The sequence below is a fragment of the Urocitellus parryii genome, chromosome 5, assembly GCF_045843805.1.
Source record: "Urocitellus parryii isolate mUroPar1 chromosome 5, mUroPar1.hap1, whole genome shotgun sequence".
In the NCBI taxonomy this organism is placed as follows: domain Eukaryota; kingdom Metazoa; phylum Chordata; class Mammalia; order Rodentia; family Sciuridae; genus Urocitellus; species Urocitellus parryii.
The window spans coordinates 184,411,259-184,427,644 of record NC_135535.1 but is presented as its reverse complement, the minus strand read 5'-3'; the positions used below and the strand labels follow the sequence as shown (position 1 = coordinate 184,427,644).

The 16,386-nt window shown below is 43.0% G+C and overlaps 2 protein-coding genes across 8 annotated transcripts in view; one reads left to right on the top strand and one right to left on the bottom strand.

Moving 5' to 3' along the window:
• The window catches only part of Sec31b (SEC31 homolog B, COPII component), a 32,496-nt gene extending 26,322 nt beyond the window's left edge, over window positions 1-6,174 (top strand). For all 7 annotated transcript variants that reach the window (XM_026407906.2, XM_026407902.2, XM_026407903.2 and 4 more), the window contains 7 exons: window positions 2,003-2,177; window positions 2,842-3,156; window positions 3,414-3,442; window positions 3,736-3,882; window positions 4,153-4,272; window positions 4,703-4,774; window positions 5,004-6,174. In XM_026407906.2, coding sequence (XP_026263691.2) covers window positions 2,003-2,177; window positions 2,842-3,156; window positions 3,414-3,442; window positions 3,736-3,882; window positions 4,153-4,272; window positions 4,703-4,774; window positions 5,004-5,183 — 1,038 coding nt within the window. In that variant the 3' untranslated portion in view covers window positions 5,184-6,174. The remainder of the gene's footprint in view (window positions 1-2,002; window positions 2,178-2,841; window positions 3,157-3,413; window positions 3,443-3,735; window positions 3,883-4,152; window positions 4,273-4,702; window positions 4,775-5,003) is intronic.
• Window positions 6,175-9,946: 3,772 nt separating this feature from the next.
• Wnt8b (Wnt family member 8B) lies at window positions 9,947-14,366 on the bottom strand. The gene is made up of 5 exons (XM_026407932.2): window positions 14,313-14,366; window positions 13,260-13,398; window positions 11,780-11,905; window positions 10,654-10,796; window positions 9,947-10,492 (listed from the first exon to the last, which is right to left on the bottom strand). Exons 1-5 carry the CDS (start codon window positions 14,364-14,366, stop codon window positions 9,947-9,949), a joined length of 1,008 nt encoding a protein of 335 aa, XP_026263717.2.
• Between the last annotated feature and the right edge of the window lie 2,020 nt (window positions 14,367-16,386).

The window sequence follows — 16,386 nt, the reverse complement described above, 5'->3', positions numbered from 1 at the left end:
TGGTGGTGTATCTTGTTACTTTTCTGAATTTACTTAGTTGTTCTAGAAGTTGGTTGGTTGTGTGTGTGTGTGTGTGTGTGTGTGTGTGTGTGTATGTGTGTGTGTATCCCTTGTGATTTTGTATATACACAGTCATGTTTACATATAGGGACAGTTTTCTTTCTTTCCAGTCAGAATGTCTTTAATTTATTTGTTACCTTATTGAAGTGATTGTGACTTCCAGTACTATGCTAAATAAGAGTAGTGAAAGTGAATATCCTTGCCTTGTTTCCAGTCTTAGAGGGGCAAACATTCAACATTTCACCATTAAATATGATATTAGATTTAAGTTTTTTGTAAATTCTCTTTCTGAAGCCAGGGAATTTTGTCTCAATTCCTTGTGTTTTAGCCTATTTTGTGCTACTAAAACACAATACCAGAGGTTGGGCAATATATAAAGAACAGAAATTCATTTCTCATAGTTTTGGAGGCTGGGAAGTCCAGGATCAAGGCACCAGCAGGTTTGGTCTCAGGTTCCAAGATGGCACCTTGTTGCATCCTCCAGAGTGGAGGAAAGTGGTCCTAACATGACAGAGGCAGGATAGCAATTGAGAGTGCACCTACTTCTGAACGCAATTTTATAGTGGCATAAACACTTCCAAAATGTCCCACTTCCCAACAATGTTGCATGAATTTCCAACACATGGATTTTAGGGGATACATTTAGATCACAGTACCTTATGTACTAGATCATGAATGAATTTTGTCAGATGTTTTTTCTGCATCATTTTATATGACATATAAAATATTTTTATTCAGTTTGATGATATGGTAGATTACATTGATTGATTTTTAAATATGTTAGACCAGGCTTGCCTGAACTGGAATAAATCTGTCTTGGTTGTGGAATGTTATTTTTATACACATTGTTGGATTTGACTTGCTAAAATTTTGTTAAGGGGACTGGGGATGTGGCTCAAGTGGTAGCGCGCTCGCCTGGCATGTGTGCAGCCCCGGTTCGATCCTCAGTACCACATATAAACAAAGATGTTGTGTCCGCTGAAAACTAAAAAATAAATATTAAAATTCTCTCTCTCTCTCTTTAAAAAAAAAGAATGTGGTCCTCATTAATTATATAATGTATTTCAATTTCTTAAAAAAAGATAAAATTTTGTTAAGGATTTTTGTATCTAAGTTCGTAATATTGGTCTGTAGTTTTATTTTGTGCTGTCTTTGTCTGGTTTTGGTATAGAATAATGCTGGTTTTATAAAATGAATTAGTGGGGCTAGGGATATAGCTCAGTTGGTAGAGTGCTTATCTTGCATGCACAAGACCATGGGTTCAATCCCTAGCACCACAAAAAAAAAAAAAAAAAAATAGGACTGTTCTTTCTATTTTCTTGGAAGAGTTTATGTAAACTATATGTTAATTTGAACCCTTGGTCAAATTCTCCAGTGAAAACATTTGGGCCTTGAATACTTTGTGGGGGATTGAATTTTTAAATTATAAATTCAATTTCTTTCTTTCTTTCTTTTCTTTTCTTTTTTTTTTTTTTTTTTTTTTGGTGTGGTGCAAGGGATTGAACCCAGGGCTTTGTGCATACTAGGCTAGCACTCTATCAACTGAGCTATATCTCCAGCCCTTATAAATCCAACTTCTTTAATAATTATGTGACTATTTATTTTTATCTTTTGTTTTGGCTATTTTCATTGCATGTCGTTCTTGAGGAATTGGTCCATTTCTTTTAAGTTATTGAATTTATGAATTTAAAGTTACTTGCGTATTCCTTTATTATTTTTTTAGTAGCTTCAGGGTCTGCTATAATGCTCCCTATTTCATCTCTGATATTGATGACTAATGTCTTCTCTCTTTATCTTATCAGTCTTTATAGAGATATATAAATTTTATTAATATTTTTCAAATAATTAATTTTCATTTCATTAGTTTTCTGTATTGTTTTACTGATATCGATTACTCATATCTCTTTTCTTTTCAAGAGCTGACGCTTTTTTCTCTTCACAGGTTCCAAGTCCATCTTCAAGGCCTACGGACACATTTCAGCCATCACTAGTAATGCCCTTGACACCCTCCCATCCTATCCCCTGTCAGAGCTTCAGGACGAAGATTATAAGTGACTACAGGACACCTGAACCCCAGGCAATCCAGCCTTTGCCTTTGGGCCCTGGGGTCAGGCCTGGTGAGTAAGTGGAGATTTGTTTGGGCACAGAATGGAGGTCTCAGGAAAGACAGACATATTCCCTCCCAAATTCATGTTGGTCCGGTTTAGAGAGGATCTGGTTTTGTTTTGTTTGTTTATTTTAGTTTAAAAATTTAAAAAAAAAATTTTTTTTTGAGAGAAGAGCTTCAGAGTTGCAATCAAAATTCCTATCCCTTACTGAGTTTTTAACATTCTCTCTTATGTTAAAGACTTTGTATATTTTGGTAATATACCAAACTTGTTATACTGGTGATTTCAATCCTATAGGATTATTTTGAGGGTCAAATAAGGAGAACAGTTAAAGTACTTTATAAATTATAAGATCTCTTTACACTTGGAATAAGAAGTCAAGAAGAGTAGCTTGAGGTAAAACTGCCTTTTATTTATTATTATTGTCAGTTGTGGTGTTTTGGTTTTTGTTCTATTTTGAAATTTTTGAGACAGGATTTCGCTATGTTGCCTAGGCTACCCTCTAACTCCTGGGCTCAAGTGATCCTCATGCCTTCTGAGTAACTGGAACCACAAACATGTGTCACCATACCTGGCTTGTTTTATTTTGTTGCTGACCTATTCCTGTCTGATATACTGAATCTCTCCCAAATTGAAGTTTGGAGACAAATTACCTATTTCTGTTCTACTTCAGCTTTATCTCAGCTGCAACTATTAGGAGGACAAAGGGCTCCACCCTCAAACCCTGTGAGATTCCCTGGATCATGGCCTGTTTCTGGTCTTCCTTCACCCATGGCAGCCCCAGACATCATGGTGCCTGGCTCTACTTCTCTGTCTGAGACTCCTAGACTACTCCCTCTGCCTTCTGTGAGACCACCAGGTCCCAGCCCTCTGAGCTCCCAGCTCCTGGCCCCTCCTGCCTACTCTCCTGTAACTTACCCTCCCGGAGGGCCAGGTGCTCCATGCTCTAGCTCTCTCTCAAGTGCTAGCATCTTGACCCCTCATCAAGGTCAGTTTTCCTTCCATGGCTTCCCCCTTGTCGGCTGTTGCCTCCTTTTCCTCCCCTCCTACCACTGTCTCAGAGTCTTTTCCCTCAAGCCAATGAACTGGGGCCCTTTGGTTTGGAGGTTGTTAGCTGGGAGTGTGGCTGGTCTGCAAAGGGAGGTGTGACAGATTCCAATTAAAATAATTTTTCTAGTCTTCAGACTAAAACTTTCTAATGTTCCTGACCATGCCCCTAAAAACTCCTATCTTTTTATTCTACAGGACCTCAAGGAAATCTCCAGAGGAAAAAGGTCAATGTATTGTTCCTTATCCACCCCCTCATATATTCAGCAGTGACCCACTTTCTAGTTCTTTATAGAATTAAACCCCTTTCTTCCCATTCTTGGGCTGCCTCTGCCCTTTTCCCAGTCTTCCCCCTCAGCACCACCTTCTTTCCCTCCTATATACATTCACCAGTCTCCCTTTTTCCACTTTCCCACTCACTATCTTGTTTCCTTAACTCACTATATATCTACCATTCCCCAAAACTAAGACCTATAGGGTTTCTCAGCTTAGATTCATGTGCCTTTCTTTCTCTCTTTAGCTCCCAGAGATATTTATGCCTCTAGCACCAATTACTGCTCCAGTTAGGAGCCTTATCCCTGAGCCACAACGGGTCCTTCCATCACAGACCCCCATTTCCAGTGTGAATCATGCTCCCCCTGGAGCTCCAGGAGAACTCAGCCTACAGGTGACAGGGACAACTGTTCCCCTGCTCTGGGAAGCCTTCCAGCCCTCCTTAGGAGTAAAAGTGGGGAGCATGTAGCTGGGCATCATTTTTCAAGGTAGAGGCAAACCTATTCTCTGTTCTTACTATAGAGAATGGAGGGCTCTCTCCTCAGCTCTGTTGTACTCTAATGGGAGCAGTATGCCTGACCCTGAGTCACTGAGGATGAGACCTTAGGAAAACCATGAGAAAGGTAATTTTCTTGCCTGTCCCTTCTCCTCACTCCTTCATTAGCAACGTCAGCAACCACCTCCTAAGATGATAGAAAGAAAGGCACTGCCCCCAGAGCATCAGTCCTTGAAGACCAGCTTTGAGGCACTTCTCCAGCGCTGCTCCCTTTCTGCAACTGACTTAGTAAGTTTGAACCTTCCTGTGATGCCCTCTTCATACTCTCAGCTGGTTTCAGGATGTCTCTGGAGACCAGTTCCTTCACTATCCCTGTATATGCTGACCATATTTCAGACTTTTTAGAAGTCCATGCAGAGTAGGGGAGGGACTTGGAGTCTGGTCCAAAGTCTAGCTCCATGGTAGCAGGACCCAACAGCATGGAGACTTATAGGCAATGGGGTGTACAGAAGAAGGGGGAAGCCATCAGGAAGAACAAGTGCCGTTCATTTCCTAGCTATATCAGCTTAAGCAAGTCATTACTATCTTTGGGTTTTCATTTCCTCCTCTGTGAAATGAAGGAAGTAGTACTAAGTCATTCTAGGTTTAATGTAGTGGATTCTTTATAGCCCTGTGTTAGGCTTATGGGCTGGGTCAAAAACCATTTGCCTCCCTACAGAAGACAAAAAGGAAGCTGGATGAGGCTGCCCAACGTCTAGAAGGTCTATATGAGAAACTCTGTGAGGGGACGGTGAGTATATACCTGTGTTCCCTCTGCCTCATGCCCTCCCACTACTTTCCATGAGCAAAGGAAGCCCAGAGTCTTCTTTCCATAGAAAAGACTGCTCCCCACCTCAAATACCCACATATTTCCTGAATGGGAAGAGATGGGGCTCTGGAACTTGAGGCTGTCTTATCTCTTTCAGGCTGCCAGGGTGGGGCTGGTCGAATTTATTAACCTAAGGGCAATCCCTCCACAGCTCTCACCTCATGTCCTGGCTGGGCTACATGAAGTCGCCCGATGTGTGGATGCAGGAAGCTTTGAGCAGGGCCTTGCAGTGCACGCCCAAGTGGTGGGCTATAGCAGCTTCAGCGAAGTGTCCAGCTTCATGCCTATCCTGAAGGCTGTCCTCACCATTGCACACAAGCTGCAGGGCTAAGCCAGTCAGCCTCTCTTGCCAAGAGGCCACTTCTGTATTACTTAACTACCCCCTGCAGAGAAGGAAAATTGTGCAACAGATTCTGTTTGTTTTTCCCCACTTTCTTCCCTTGCTGCCAGGTATATGATGCTGTGGACTTGGCTCCAAACCAGCTGAGTTCCTGCTTTTTTTTTTTTTTTTTTTTTTTTTTTTTACCCCTTTATGCCTGACCACCTCCTGTCTATCCAAAACACTCAGTGCTGGAGGCAGGACAGAGAGCCAGGTCTTACTTTCCCTAATACAGTTTTCTGACAGGACCTAGGCCATGAGGTCTTCTCCCACAGGGATATTCTGTTCGAGTGGCTTCTGATAGGGTGAACAGGGTCATTACTTCCAATTCTACCTCTACTGTAACCTATCTTGGGAATCTTTTGTTTTTCCCTTCTGAGGTTTGTGAGCCTGACCTTACCTTCTCCTTGCCTCTGACTTTATATTTCCAGATCCATATTCTCTTGTAGCCCCAGCAGCTGGGGACAAGTTGGGTGCTGTTTACCATTCAAACAAGTCATAGACATGAGGGTTTGCAGTTGAACAGAACCAAGAGAGGAAGTTCTAGTCCTTTAAAAATGGAACCTGTCATGTGCCAGCATTTTTTAAGGGTAAACAAAGTTAAGGAGCAGGCAGAAGGGGTGAACTGCCTTTTTCTGGGAGCTATCTTAGGCTATGAGATAGGAGCAGAGGGACAACAGCCTACAAAGGAATGGTCTTCGACTCCACATTTGAGCCTGGCCCAAGGACTTAAGCTATTCATTCTGTGATTATAAGCCCTATTCTGGAATAGGAACCATATTAACAAAAGATGTCTTCTAGCCCTGCTCCTCAAGGGTTGGGGTTCTTCTTCCCCTCAGCCACCATATATCTCAGGGCTTCCTTCTCTGGCTGCATTTTCATGGTAGGAATTCTGCATTTGATATATGATATATTTAATAATGCAATAAAGCTGCTTTGATTTGGTTTGCTCAGTGATCTCCCAATTATTGTCTCCTCTGGGACCTATTTTGCCATTACCTCTCTTTTGAGTCCTTTCTCTTCTTGCTCCCTATATCCTAATAATCAAGTGAAAGTCTTGGAGAGAAATATGAAGTGGAGAGTTGAAGAAAGGATCTTGATTTCAAGTCCAGTCCCATGGACTTGCTGGCCAAACTGCCGTGATGTGTGTGTATGTGTGTGTCTCCATCCGTGCCTGACATTCAGCTCCAGGGTTTTCCCCACACCACTTGAGGGCTGAGCTCAGCTGCACAAAAGGACTGGGTGTGAAGCCAGGGGGTACTAGCTCTAATCCTGTTGTCGATCCCATCATGTCTGCAGGCTAGATGTGTGTGTTTGGGAGGGAGGGATTGTTAGGCAGTATTTGTTTGTAAAGCCACTTGCTCTTCAGATAATACTTGCACTAACTTCTATTGATGAAGCAGTGTGAGCCCCAGCAAAGTCCTTTCCCAAAGTGTCTTTGAAGCCAAGAGCCCATTGAAGGGAAGAAAGGCTGGGAGAGGGGATTAGTTTGTTCAGCAGCTGTGAATTTCAGTGGGAGGTTGATGAACTCTGAAGTCTTTGTTTAAATTAAAGGGGGGGAGAAAAAAGCCGCTGTTGGAGCGAGAGCCCCACTTGGGGCCCTGAACTAACACAAGGAGAAGTCTGAGCTGCAGGGAGCTGTGTACTGACTGCGAAGACTTTTCCCAAACACTTTCGGAAAAGGTGTTGTGAGAAGAGAAGGGGGCGGAGTAGCGGATTAACATGTGAAATGAAGTTTTCATTGACTCTGGTGGGGGTAGAAGGCTATTTTAATGGCATTTTGTTCCCCTATTTTCTCTTCTGGAGCTCTTTAGAGATATTGTTTTGCTAAGACAGGCTTTCTTTCCCCTTCTTTCCAGTCTAAGGATTGCCTCTATGGGAGCCAACATAAATATTTCTCCTCCAGGAATGCAGGTTAATTAAAAGGAAATGAATGAGTGGAAGCATCCAATCCAGACCCACAATAGGCAAGTGCCCTGGACTGCCCTCCCCTCCCACCACCACCAGCACCACCAGCACACTGAGTATGACCCTGTCTTTGCCCTGACCTGCTGCTAAGGCCAGTTGAGGCTGGGATTCTTTTCAGGAAAAGAAAGCTCTGCCTGTGTGTAGGCTTACAGGCCAGGGACAGGAAAGAGACAGTGTTTTGCCCACCCTACCCAGTCAGTGTTCTTGTCACTTCTTAGGACCTCCCTCTGCTTCTGTCTTCAAGCTGAGACAGATGGGCTCCTAAAGAGCCCACAAGAGGAAGGAAGGGGCCTGGGTTCCAGTACTCACCCTACAGTGACTTACAAGCCAGTCATCTTTCTCAGCATCAGTCTAAGTCTGTAAAACAAAAGGTTTAGCTGACCTCAGAGGTGTCTTCCTAAGCAATAGTTCTGGAATTGCCTATGTTTGTTAAGGGGAACACAGCCCTGGCAATTAGTGTTAGATAGGAACCCATGAGTGCACCAGTGTTGACTGAGTGAATGAATGAATGAATAATGAAAAAGGGTTAAAAAAAAGCAATGCAGATCTAAGATAGCTCAACAATGTTTTCTTTATAAAACTCAGATCATTCTGGTATCAATCATATCTATTTGGGGATACAAAACAATAACCTATGAAAGAACTTCCTGGCAGCATAACATGTTTGGAGTGCTGACCTGTTGTCACCAATTTGAAGCACAATAGTTCTCTTATGTTGGGAGACCTCTGGGAGAGTACAGCTTTATTTTACAACATTTACTTTTATATTTTCTAGTCGCCTTGCCAGATTTTCTTCCTATCACAAGTAACTCTGCCAAATGAGACAACTAGGTTAGTATATGCTGCTGCTTGATTAGAAAAGAAGAATGGCTTGGGAGACCCAGGAGGCCCAAGAGCTGAGAAAACAAGCAAAAGGCCTTTTGCTGATAAAGCTGGAAATTAAGCATTAAGAAACCCTGAAGGGAAGTGTATCCCCCTGGTAAGGAGGAAAGGGAACCTCTCTTCCAGTAAGTATTAGTCAGACCAGAAGATGTAGGGGTGAGACTAGGGCCTGGGTCTGATTTGGCCACTGTCTCAGTTTAGAGTATAAGAGCCCTTCTGTTTTTCCAGAGCTTGGATTTTGTGACCTCTGCACTTTTTCCTGCTTTGGAAGAAAAGGGATAAGTCTAGCATATGACCAGTTCTACTCTGGAAGAGCTGCCTGGTGTCCAGACCCAGGACTGGCCCAGGGCAAGGAAGCAGGCTGGGAAGCTCTTGGGGCTGCAGAAGGACTGTAAGGAATTGGCTCTTCATTCCCAAGAGCTCTGTTTCATAAACAAGTTCATGCGGAATGCTTCTCTCTGAAAAATGGAACCAAAAAGACTCAAGTACCACAAGCAGCAAGCTTTTGGCTATGGAGTGACTGTATTAGTGGAAGGTTTATGTGGATGATTTACTAATCCTCAAAAGATTAGCCTCAATCAAGTCAGGCTAGCTACTTAGGCTATCAAGGAAGCAAGTTTCTAGGGAAAACAGTATCCTGCCATGGTGGGAAGAAAATAAGAGTCTCAAAGTTATATCTTCTACCCCACCCTACCCCAGTATCCCCAAGAAGAAGCTCAGTACCCAGGAAATGGGGCACATATCATAATGATTGCAATAAATTAAAGTTCAAGGTGCTGAACTTCCTATTAGCAACAGTTTCATTGCAGGAAGTTTACTTATTGAAGGAAAGTATCCAATGCCCTGAACTCTGCCTGTTGGAGAACCAGGTGAGTGAAAGGAAGGGGCTCTGCTTCTTCCTATGGCCTGCCTTTAGAGGTGCAGACAGGGTCCGAGTGGGAAATTGCCTTTATTTACCTCAGTTTTGGCTCAGAGGAACAAAGCTTTGGAAAGGAAAAAAGGTGAAGTTGTTTTCTGGGAAGAAATAGGTTAGGAGCAGGGAGAAGATAACTTTGAAGGGAAGGAAATAACAGTAATCTGTGTTTACATAGTTTCTTGACCTCTTGGGTATAATTCTGGAGTACCCTGGGTGATCATCTAGGAAGATAGTTACCTCACTGGTAAAGTCCATTGGTGACATGGTGTCACAAGAAGTACCACCCTGGTGTTCAGCAAGTCAAGTTCCCTTTTACACCATATTCTACTTCTTCCTCTAGGGACCAATCCCTAAGGTACATTTATTCCCAGGTCAGGTTTGTTTGTTTGTTTGTTTGTTTTCTTTTCTTTTCAGAGGAAGGGGAAAAGGGGAAGGAAAGAGAAAGTGTTAGAGATTCCTGGGAGTATCTGGGTCAATAGCAGGAAGTTGCAAGATCGGGATGGGCTCTGCAGGAAGGGAATGCCCCTGCCATCGGGCTTGGTAGCAGACAATGGGCAAGAGAAAAAGACATGGCTTTACCTGAGCCCTCCATGTCTGAGAAGGGTCCTTCTAGTTCCCAAGTCTTAGTCAGGCTTAGGCCAGTTGGGAGGTGGGGTCGGGGAGGAGCGCCTATTTTTCACCCTAGTCCAAGGAAGACCAATAGCGCAGTCTTAGAACAGGTCTCACACCAAAGTGTGGGCTGTGAGGAGACGCAGAACCAATTCTAGGAGAGCACAGAGAAATTGGGGAAACGTTAGGGAAGTGGCAAGCTCCAGAAAGATTGCATCCTCTCCCTCTCAGGATCTCTGGACTTGGGAGTGCGGGGTCCCCAATTCCTAGGTTCCTCTATTACTGGGGTCGCTAAACGAAGCCAAGGACAAATTGGGAAAGGAGGCAGGAGAGGAGACACTTAGGGTTTTCTCCCGGGTTTGTGCGCAGCGCCTCCCCGCGGCCGCTCTGCGCGGCTACAGAAGTACTTGGTGACCCGCCGGCGGCACTGCTCACAGCGGACAGCACAGCACCAGTGGAACTTGCAGTTACAGCTGGACACGGTTTCCGCGCGGCGCTCCTCCACCGCCAGCCCACAATCCCCGCACAGACGGCGGCAGCTGCGGCGCTCCCAGCGGCCCAGAGCCCGCCCGCGCCGCAGGCATTCCCGGCCTTCAGTGCCCAGCAGCCCTAGCGTCTTGTTCTCCAGGCAGTAGTCTGGGGAGTCCTCCAGGTGCACCAGCTCCCTGGTGGAGATGGAGCGGAAGGTGTCGGCGATGGCGCCGCGGCCGGCAGCGCTGTTGCCAGCACCCTGCAGTAGGTCCACCTTGAGAGCCGCGTGGTATTTCTCCTTCAGGTGCGCGCCCACCTCGCGGAACTCAGGCAGCTGCAGCCAGCAGGTCTGTGTGGTGCAGCTGCCAGACACGCCGTGGCACTTACACGTGCGTTTCATGGTGCCCTTCACCGCCTAGAGAGAGAGTGGAGTAAAAGCCCTGCCCCGGAGGGATTGCGAGGCGCCCAGCTAGTCTGCTCATCCAGCCCGTTTAGTATTTGAATGAAGAATTGTCCATACCGAGGGCTGGTAGTGGTTAGTACTAGCTGCTTAGTCCCAGGGTCTGTGAGACTCACCTTACGGCCGGCCTCGTTATTATGAAGATTCATGGCTGCCCGGGCATCCTGTCCTGTTTCCAGGGCATCCACAAACTGCTTGGAGATTGCCTCTCCGAAGCCCACGTTGTCGCTGCAGCCTCCCCACAGCCAACCTTGACCCCCTGGAAAAGTGCAGGGGGGAAAGGTCATTGAGCAGGCCAACGCAGAGTTTCCAGGGCTGCTGTTTCTAATTGGACTTGGGGGGAGGGGGTGGCAGGGGTCACTGTCTGGGATAGGAAAAGATTAAGGTTGGGCTAGTGCCCTGTGTCGGGATTAGTTTCAGTCTAGAAGGTTTGTTTTTGCCACCTTTGCAGTCCCACTTCCAGCCAATTCCCTGCTCAGGGCTCCATGACGTTTGTGGTTGTCTAGTGGACTGATTCTCTGCCTGGGAGCTCCCCTGCCTCTACTCAGTAGGCACAGTGAGCACCATGTCTGTCAGTGATTGAGGTCCTCAAGAGGTAAAATTGTGTGCAAAGGTGAGGAGAGCTCAAGGCTGAGGGAGGAAAAGAGGGGCAATTGAAATAATATGGAAAAACGAAGTTGGAAATTGATTGGGTGGACACAGAGGAGGATTAGCAGCTGCAGTGGAGGCAGAGTGGAGAGTAGAGCAGGATAGACAAAATAAAAGGAAGTCCTCCTGCATTCAAGAAGGAGGTGATTTGAGTCTATAGAGCAAGTTGTTCCATCATCATCACCACCATCATCATCTGTTTAAATTAAGGAAATCAATCAGTGAGAGAAGAGGGTCCCAAGCAACATTTAACTGTGTTTGTCACTGTAGGGTTTGTGCTCAAACTGGGTCACCCATCGTCAGCATGATTTTCCTTGTATTAGAAAAATGTTGAGCTGGGGATGTGGCTCAAGCGGTAGCGCGCTCCCCTGGCATGCGAGCGGCCCAGGTTCGATCCTCAGCACCACATACAAACAAAGATGTTGTGTCCACTGAAAACTAAAAAATAAATATTAAAAAATCCTCTCTCTCACTCTCTCTTTTTTTAAAAAAAAAAAAAAAAGAAAAAAAGAAAAATGTAACTTTATCCCACCAATCTTTTCATTCTTTAAGTGAACTTCCCTGGCCTGTACTACGTATCTCATCGCTACTCACCCAGTTGCCCATTGCGGGAGTCATCACATCCACAGTTGTCAAAATCTCCAAGGCTGCAGTTTCTGGTCAGAGTGTACATGACTCCAGCAGAACTGATGGCATGTACAAATGCTGTCTCCCGATTAGCTGGCAGGAATAAAAAACATCTAGAGAGTTAGAGGCAGAGGTTGCAGTTAAAAGAAACACTGGTTATGTTACTTTCCTTTAATACTACCGTCATACTTGCCTTTCCCAGCTTGGTCCTATACCCACTTCATGATGTACCTTACTCATTTCCAGGGTCTGCTCCATTCCTGGCCTCAGCCCTACTTTTCTCCCCTTCCATCTTTTTATGAGAAGGTGACTAGATTGTTGTCAATATACATGATTATAAAGGATTTAGGTGGGGAAGACCCTGAGGAAGAAATGGGGAAGGAAATGAATTTGAAGGCCAGGTTGTAAAGAACCCTTCCCTACCTCCTTCTTGAACATTGGAGTCTAAGAGCAGAATATCTGATTGGCAGCTCTTTCTTTTTTCAAACAATATTTTAATATTTATTAAAAAATTAGTATTCATGCCAGGCACAGTGGTGTACTCCTATAATCCCAGTGGCTCCGGAGGCTGAGGCAGGAGAATTGCAAATTCAAAGTCAGCCTCAGCAAAAATCGAAGCACTAAGCAACTCAGTGAGACCCTGCCTCTAAATAAAATACAAAATAGGGCTGGGAATGTGGTTCAGTGGTCAAGTGCCCCTAAGTGCAATCCCTGGTACCAAAAAAAAAAAAAAGAAAAAGAAAAAGAAAAAAATTGGTGTTCATTAATGACTTGCTCTAAAAGGATCGAAAGGAAGTAAGTGTCAATAACAACACTGAAAATATGCAGGACAATCTGCTTTAACAGGTCATGAGGCCACATATTTCCTAGAAAAACTACAAATGCCATAATTTCATGCTTCTTTAAGGCTGAGTAATATTCCATTGTGTATATGTACCACATTTTCTTTATCCATTCATTTGTTGAAGGGCATCTAAGTTGGTTCCACAGTTTGGCTATTGTGAATTGAGATGGCAGCTCTTTCATTTACCGGCATGACCACTATTTATCTTCTTTCTGAGAATCTAGTCTTCAAGTTTCCACTTGCTCAATATCTCTCTGCTGAGTCTACTGAAGGAAGGGGCTAAGGGATATGAGGAATTATGACCCTGACCTGCCTTCTGATGCTGATGCTGCTTATGTTGTGAAGAAACCTTTAGCAATCAAGGATGTATAGGATTGGAGGTGAGGCAGTGTCCATTAATTGAACAGTGAGCATGTTGAGGAAGAAAGGAGAAAGCTCCATAGATAGGAAAGAGAGATGGAGAAAGAAAAGAGAATATCTCACAAGAGAGAAATGTCCTAAGAGACCAGGTGAAGAATATGGTATAGAGGAGAAAGGGGGCCATCCCTGAGGCTTCACCCTGGAACTAGAGGCCTGGGGAGCCATGCCCAAGGCTTTCCTTACCACTTCGAAGTCCACCATGGCTGGAAAGTTGCAAGGCTCTCTCAGGGCAGTTCCAGCGGTCCCAGGCAAACTGGTATTTGCATTCTTCAATACCACTCTGAGCACCTGCTGCCACACTGCTGGAGTAGATCAGGTAAGCCTACAGGAATATGAGGGGGAGGTCAAAGTTCAGTCTGAATTCAGGAGGCATTTGCCCCAAACTTGCCAAGCACCTCTCTTCATGCCCATTCCCCCATCCCTCCAAAATAGTGGCAAAGCAAGTACTTTAAATATATCATCTCATTTAACATTACCAGTAGTCTTGTGAAATAGGTGTCATTTTATAACTTAGGAAACTGAGGTTCAGAGAGGGGAGGTCATTTTCCCAAGGTCCCACAAGTAGCAAATGGCAGAAAGTAATGAAACACAGTTTTATCAGATTCTAATTCCATTAGTCTTTATTCATTATACTAAATTGCCTCTCCAAAATGAGTCCCAATCACATAATTCCTGAAATTTCAGCTGTTCTCATCCCATTATTATCTTAGAAAATAACATTTTGGACCTGGCAATGTTCTTCCATGTAGAGATCACGTAGTACAATTTCGGTTTTTTTGTTTGACTCTATGGGACACTTTAGAAGGTACTTCTCTAATTTTGTGTTACTGAGGATTGAATCCAGGGCTTCATGCTTGCTAGGCAAGCACTCTACCACTGAGCTACACCTCAGCCCTTATATTTATTCATTTTTAAAATTTTTAGACAGAGTCTCACTAAGTTGTCCAGGCTGACCTCAAACTTGAGCTCTTCCTGCTTCAGCTTCTGAGTAGCTGGGATTACAGATGTACATCACCACACCCAGCAGTACTCCTGTTTCTGTCTGTGCTCTGATATTAGTTTGTGGGTGGTTTGGGTATGTCCCAACCCTCTCTGAGTCTCAGTTTTTCTATCTTTAATATATACTACTGCATAATAAAAGGCATGCATATAATGCAAAGAAAGCCACATGTATCATCTTCTGTCAACCAATTAAGATTATCGATGTCCTTATTAATCAAAGGAATTTTTTCTTACTTTTGGACCAGTCATCAGGAAATTGTTTACTGACCTAGAAGAAAGAAAAAACATAGGATATAATGGAGAGACACCAACTTATTTCTGCTTCCAAGACTTATAAGGATTACTCCAGTAAATGTAATTGGTAGAAATAAAGAGAAACTAGTTTACCAAGGAAACATGCATAATAAAACTACTAAAGGTAACTTACTTAGTAAAAAATAATGTGAATAAAAGTAGTATGGTTTATTTGGATTTTAAGGTCACTCATAACTACCAATATTATAAAAACTGGAAGTAATGTTTGATTATTTTGCTATGAATGGGGAGAGAACTAATATAAATTCACAACTGCATACCAGACACTGCATTCTCAGGGATTTACAGCTGATCTTGTTCAATCCTTACTGTTGCAGGGCATTATTGTCTGTATTTTACCAATAGGGAATCTGAGACTAAAAAAAATGTTCAAGTTCACTCAGATAATAAGTGAATGAGGCAGGACTTGAATCTAGGTTCATTTGACTCCATGGGACACTTTAGAAGGATACTTCTCTTACTGGGAAAAGGTAAACTGTAAAAGATCTCTTTAGAGTTTGAGTCATAATTAAATTCTAAAACTAAAAATAATTGACGCTAGAATATGATTTGGTCTTCCTTTTTTCTGCAGTACAGAGTAGTGTTCACATGCTAGCTGAACACTCTACCACTGTTCCACACCCCCAGACCTGGGGGTTCCTTTTAAAACTAAAATGGATTTTCTATAGGACTCAGCAGCTGCTGTCTTAGGTGTGTATTCCAGAGAAATGAAGAATTATTTTTACTCATGCATTTGTCCTCTGATGTTCATAGATTTTTTTCATAATAGTCCCAAATTAGAAACTATCTAAATGTCTGTTAAAGTGTGAACAATGTGTAAAGAACCTTGGCACAGCCATACCATGGAATGCTTTTCAGCAATAAGAAGGAATGAACTATTAACAAACACAACAACTTGGATGGATCTCAAGGAAATTAGACTGAACCATTAAAGTCAATCTCAAAAGGATACATACTGCATGATTTTATTTATGTAACAATAGTGAAATAATGTAATTATAGAGCTGAGTACAGACTAGTGGTTTCTAGGGATTTAGAAGAGGGGAATGGATGTGGCTATTAAGAATAAAATGAGAGAATCTTGGAATGATAGTAGGGTTAAGTGTCTTGTCTGAAGTAGAGGTTATACATGATTATAAATGTGACAAAATTGCATTAAGCTGCATGTGTGCTCACACACACACACACACACACACACACACACACACGCACCCCTACAAGGGAAGAAGCTCTAAAGGTATTGTACCATATTTGTAAGATGTTAACACTGGGGGAAGTTGTGAAAAGGGTGTGTGGATAGAACTTCCCTGTACATTTCTTTGCAACTTTTGCAAATCCCTAAATATACAAAAATAAAAAATATATATATACTTAGATATACACAAACATACATGATTTGCAGTAATAGAGATTTGGAGAATGACTTCAGAATTGGCATTTGAAAATTAATCAAAATATATTACCTATTATCTTTCTTTTTCCATTGTAATATAAGGAAGTAATCTGGGAATCATTATGTATTGTTTCATGAAAGTTGGTGTACCCTTGGGCTGGGATGTGGCTCAAGCGGTAGCGCGCTCGCCTGGCATGCGTGCGGCCCGGGTTCGATCCTCAGCACCACATACCAACAAAGATGTTGTGTCCGCCGAGAACTAAAAAATAAATATTAAAAATTCTCTCTCTCTATCTCTCTCTCCTCTCTCACTCTCTCTAAAAAAAAAATAAACAAATAAAAAAAAACATATTTAAAAAAAAAAAAAGAAAGTTGGTGTACCCTTAATTCTGAGATACACCTAAATGCAATAGTATACACCTAAATGTATCTGATAAGATACACCTAAATGCAAGATAAGATACACCTAAATGTATCTGATAAGATACATCTAAAATGCAAAACAATATTAACAAATTGGGAGGTTGCCAGTAGAGAAAATAAAAATATTTTGAAAGGCAAAAGCCATAGAAAATAATAGAAGACTACAGAATCTCAAAA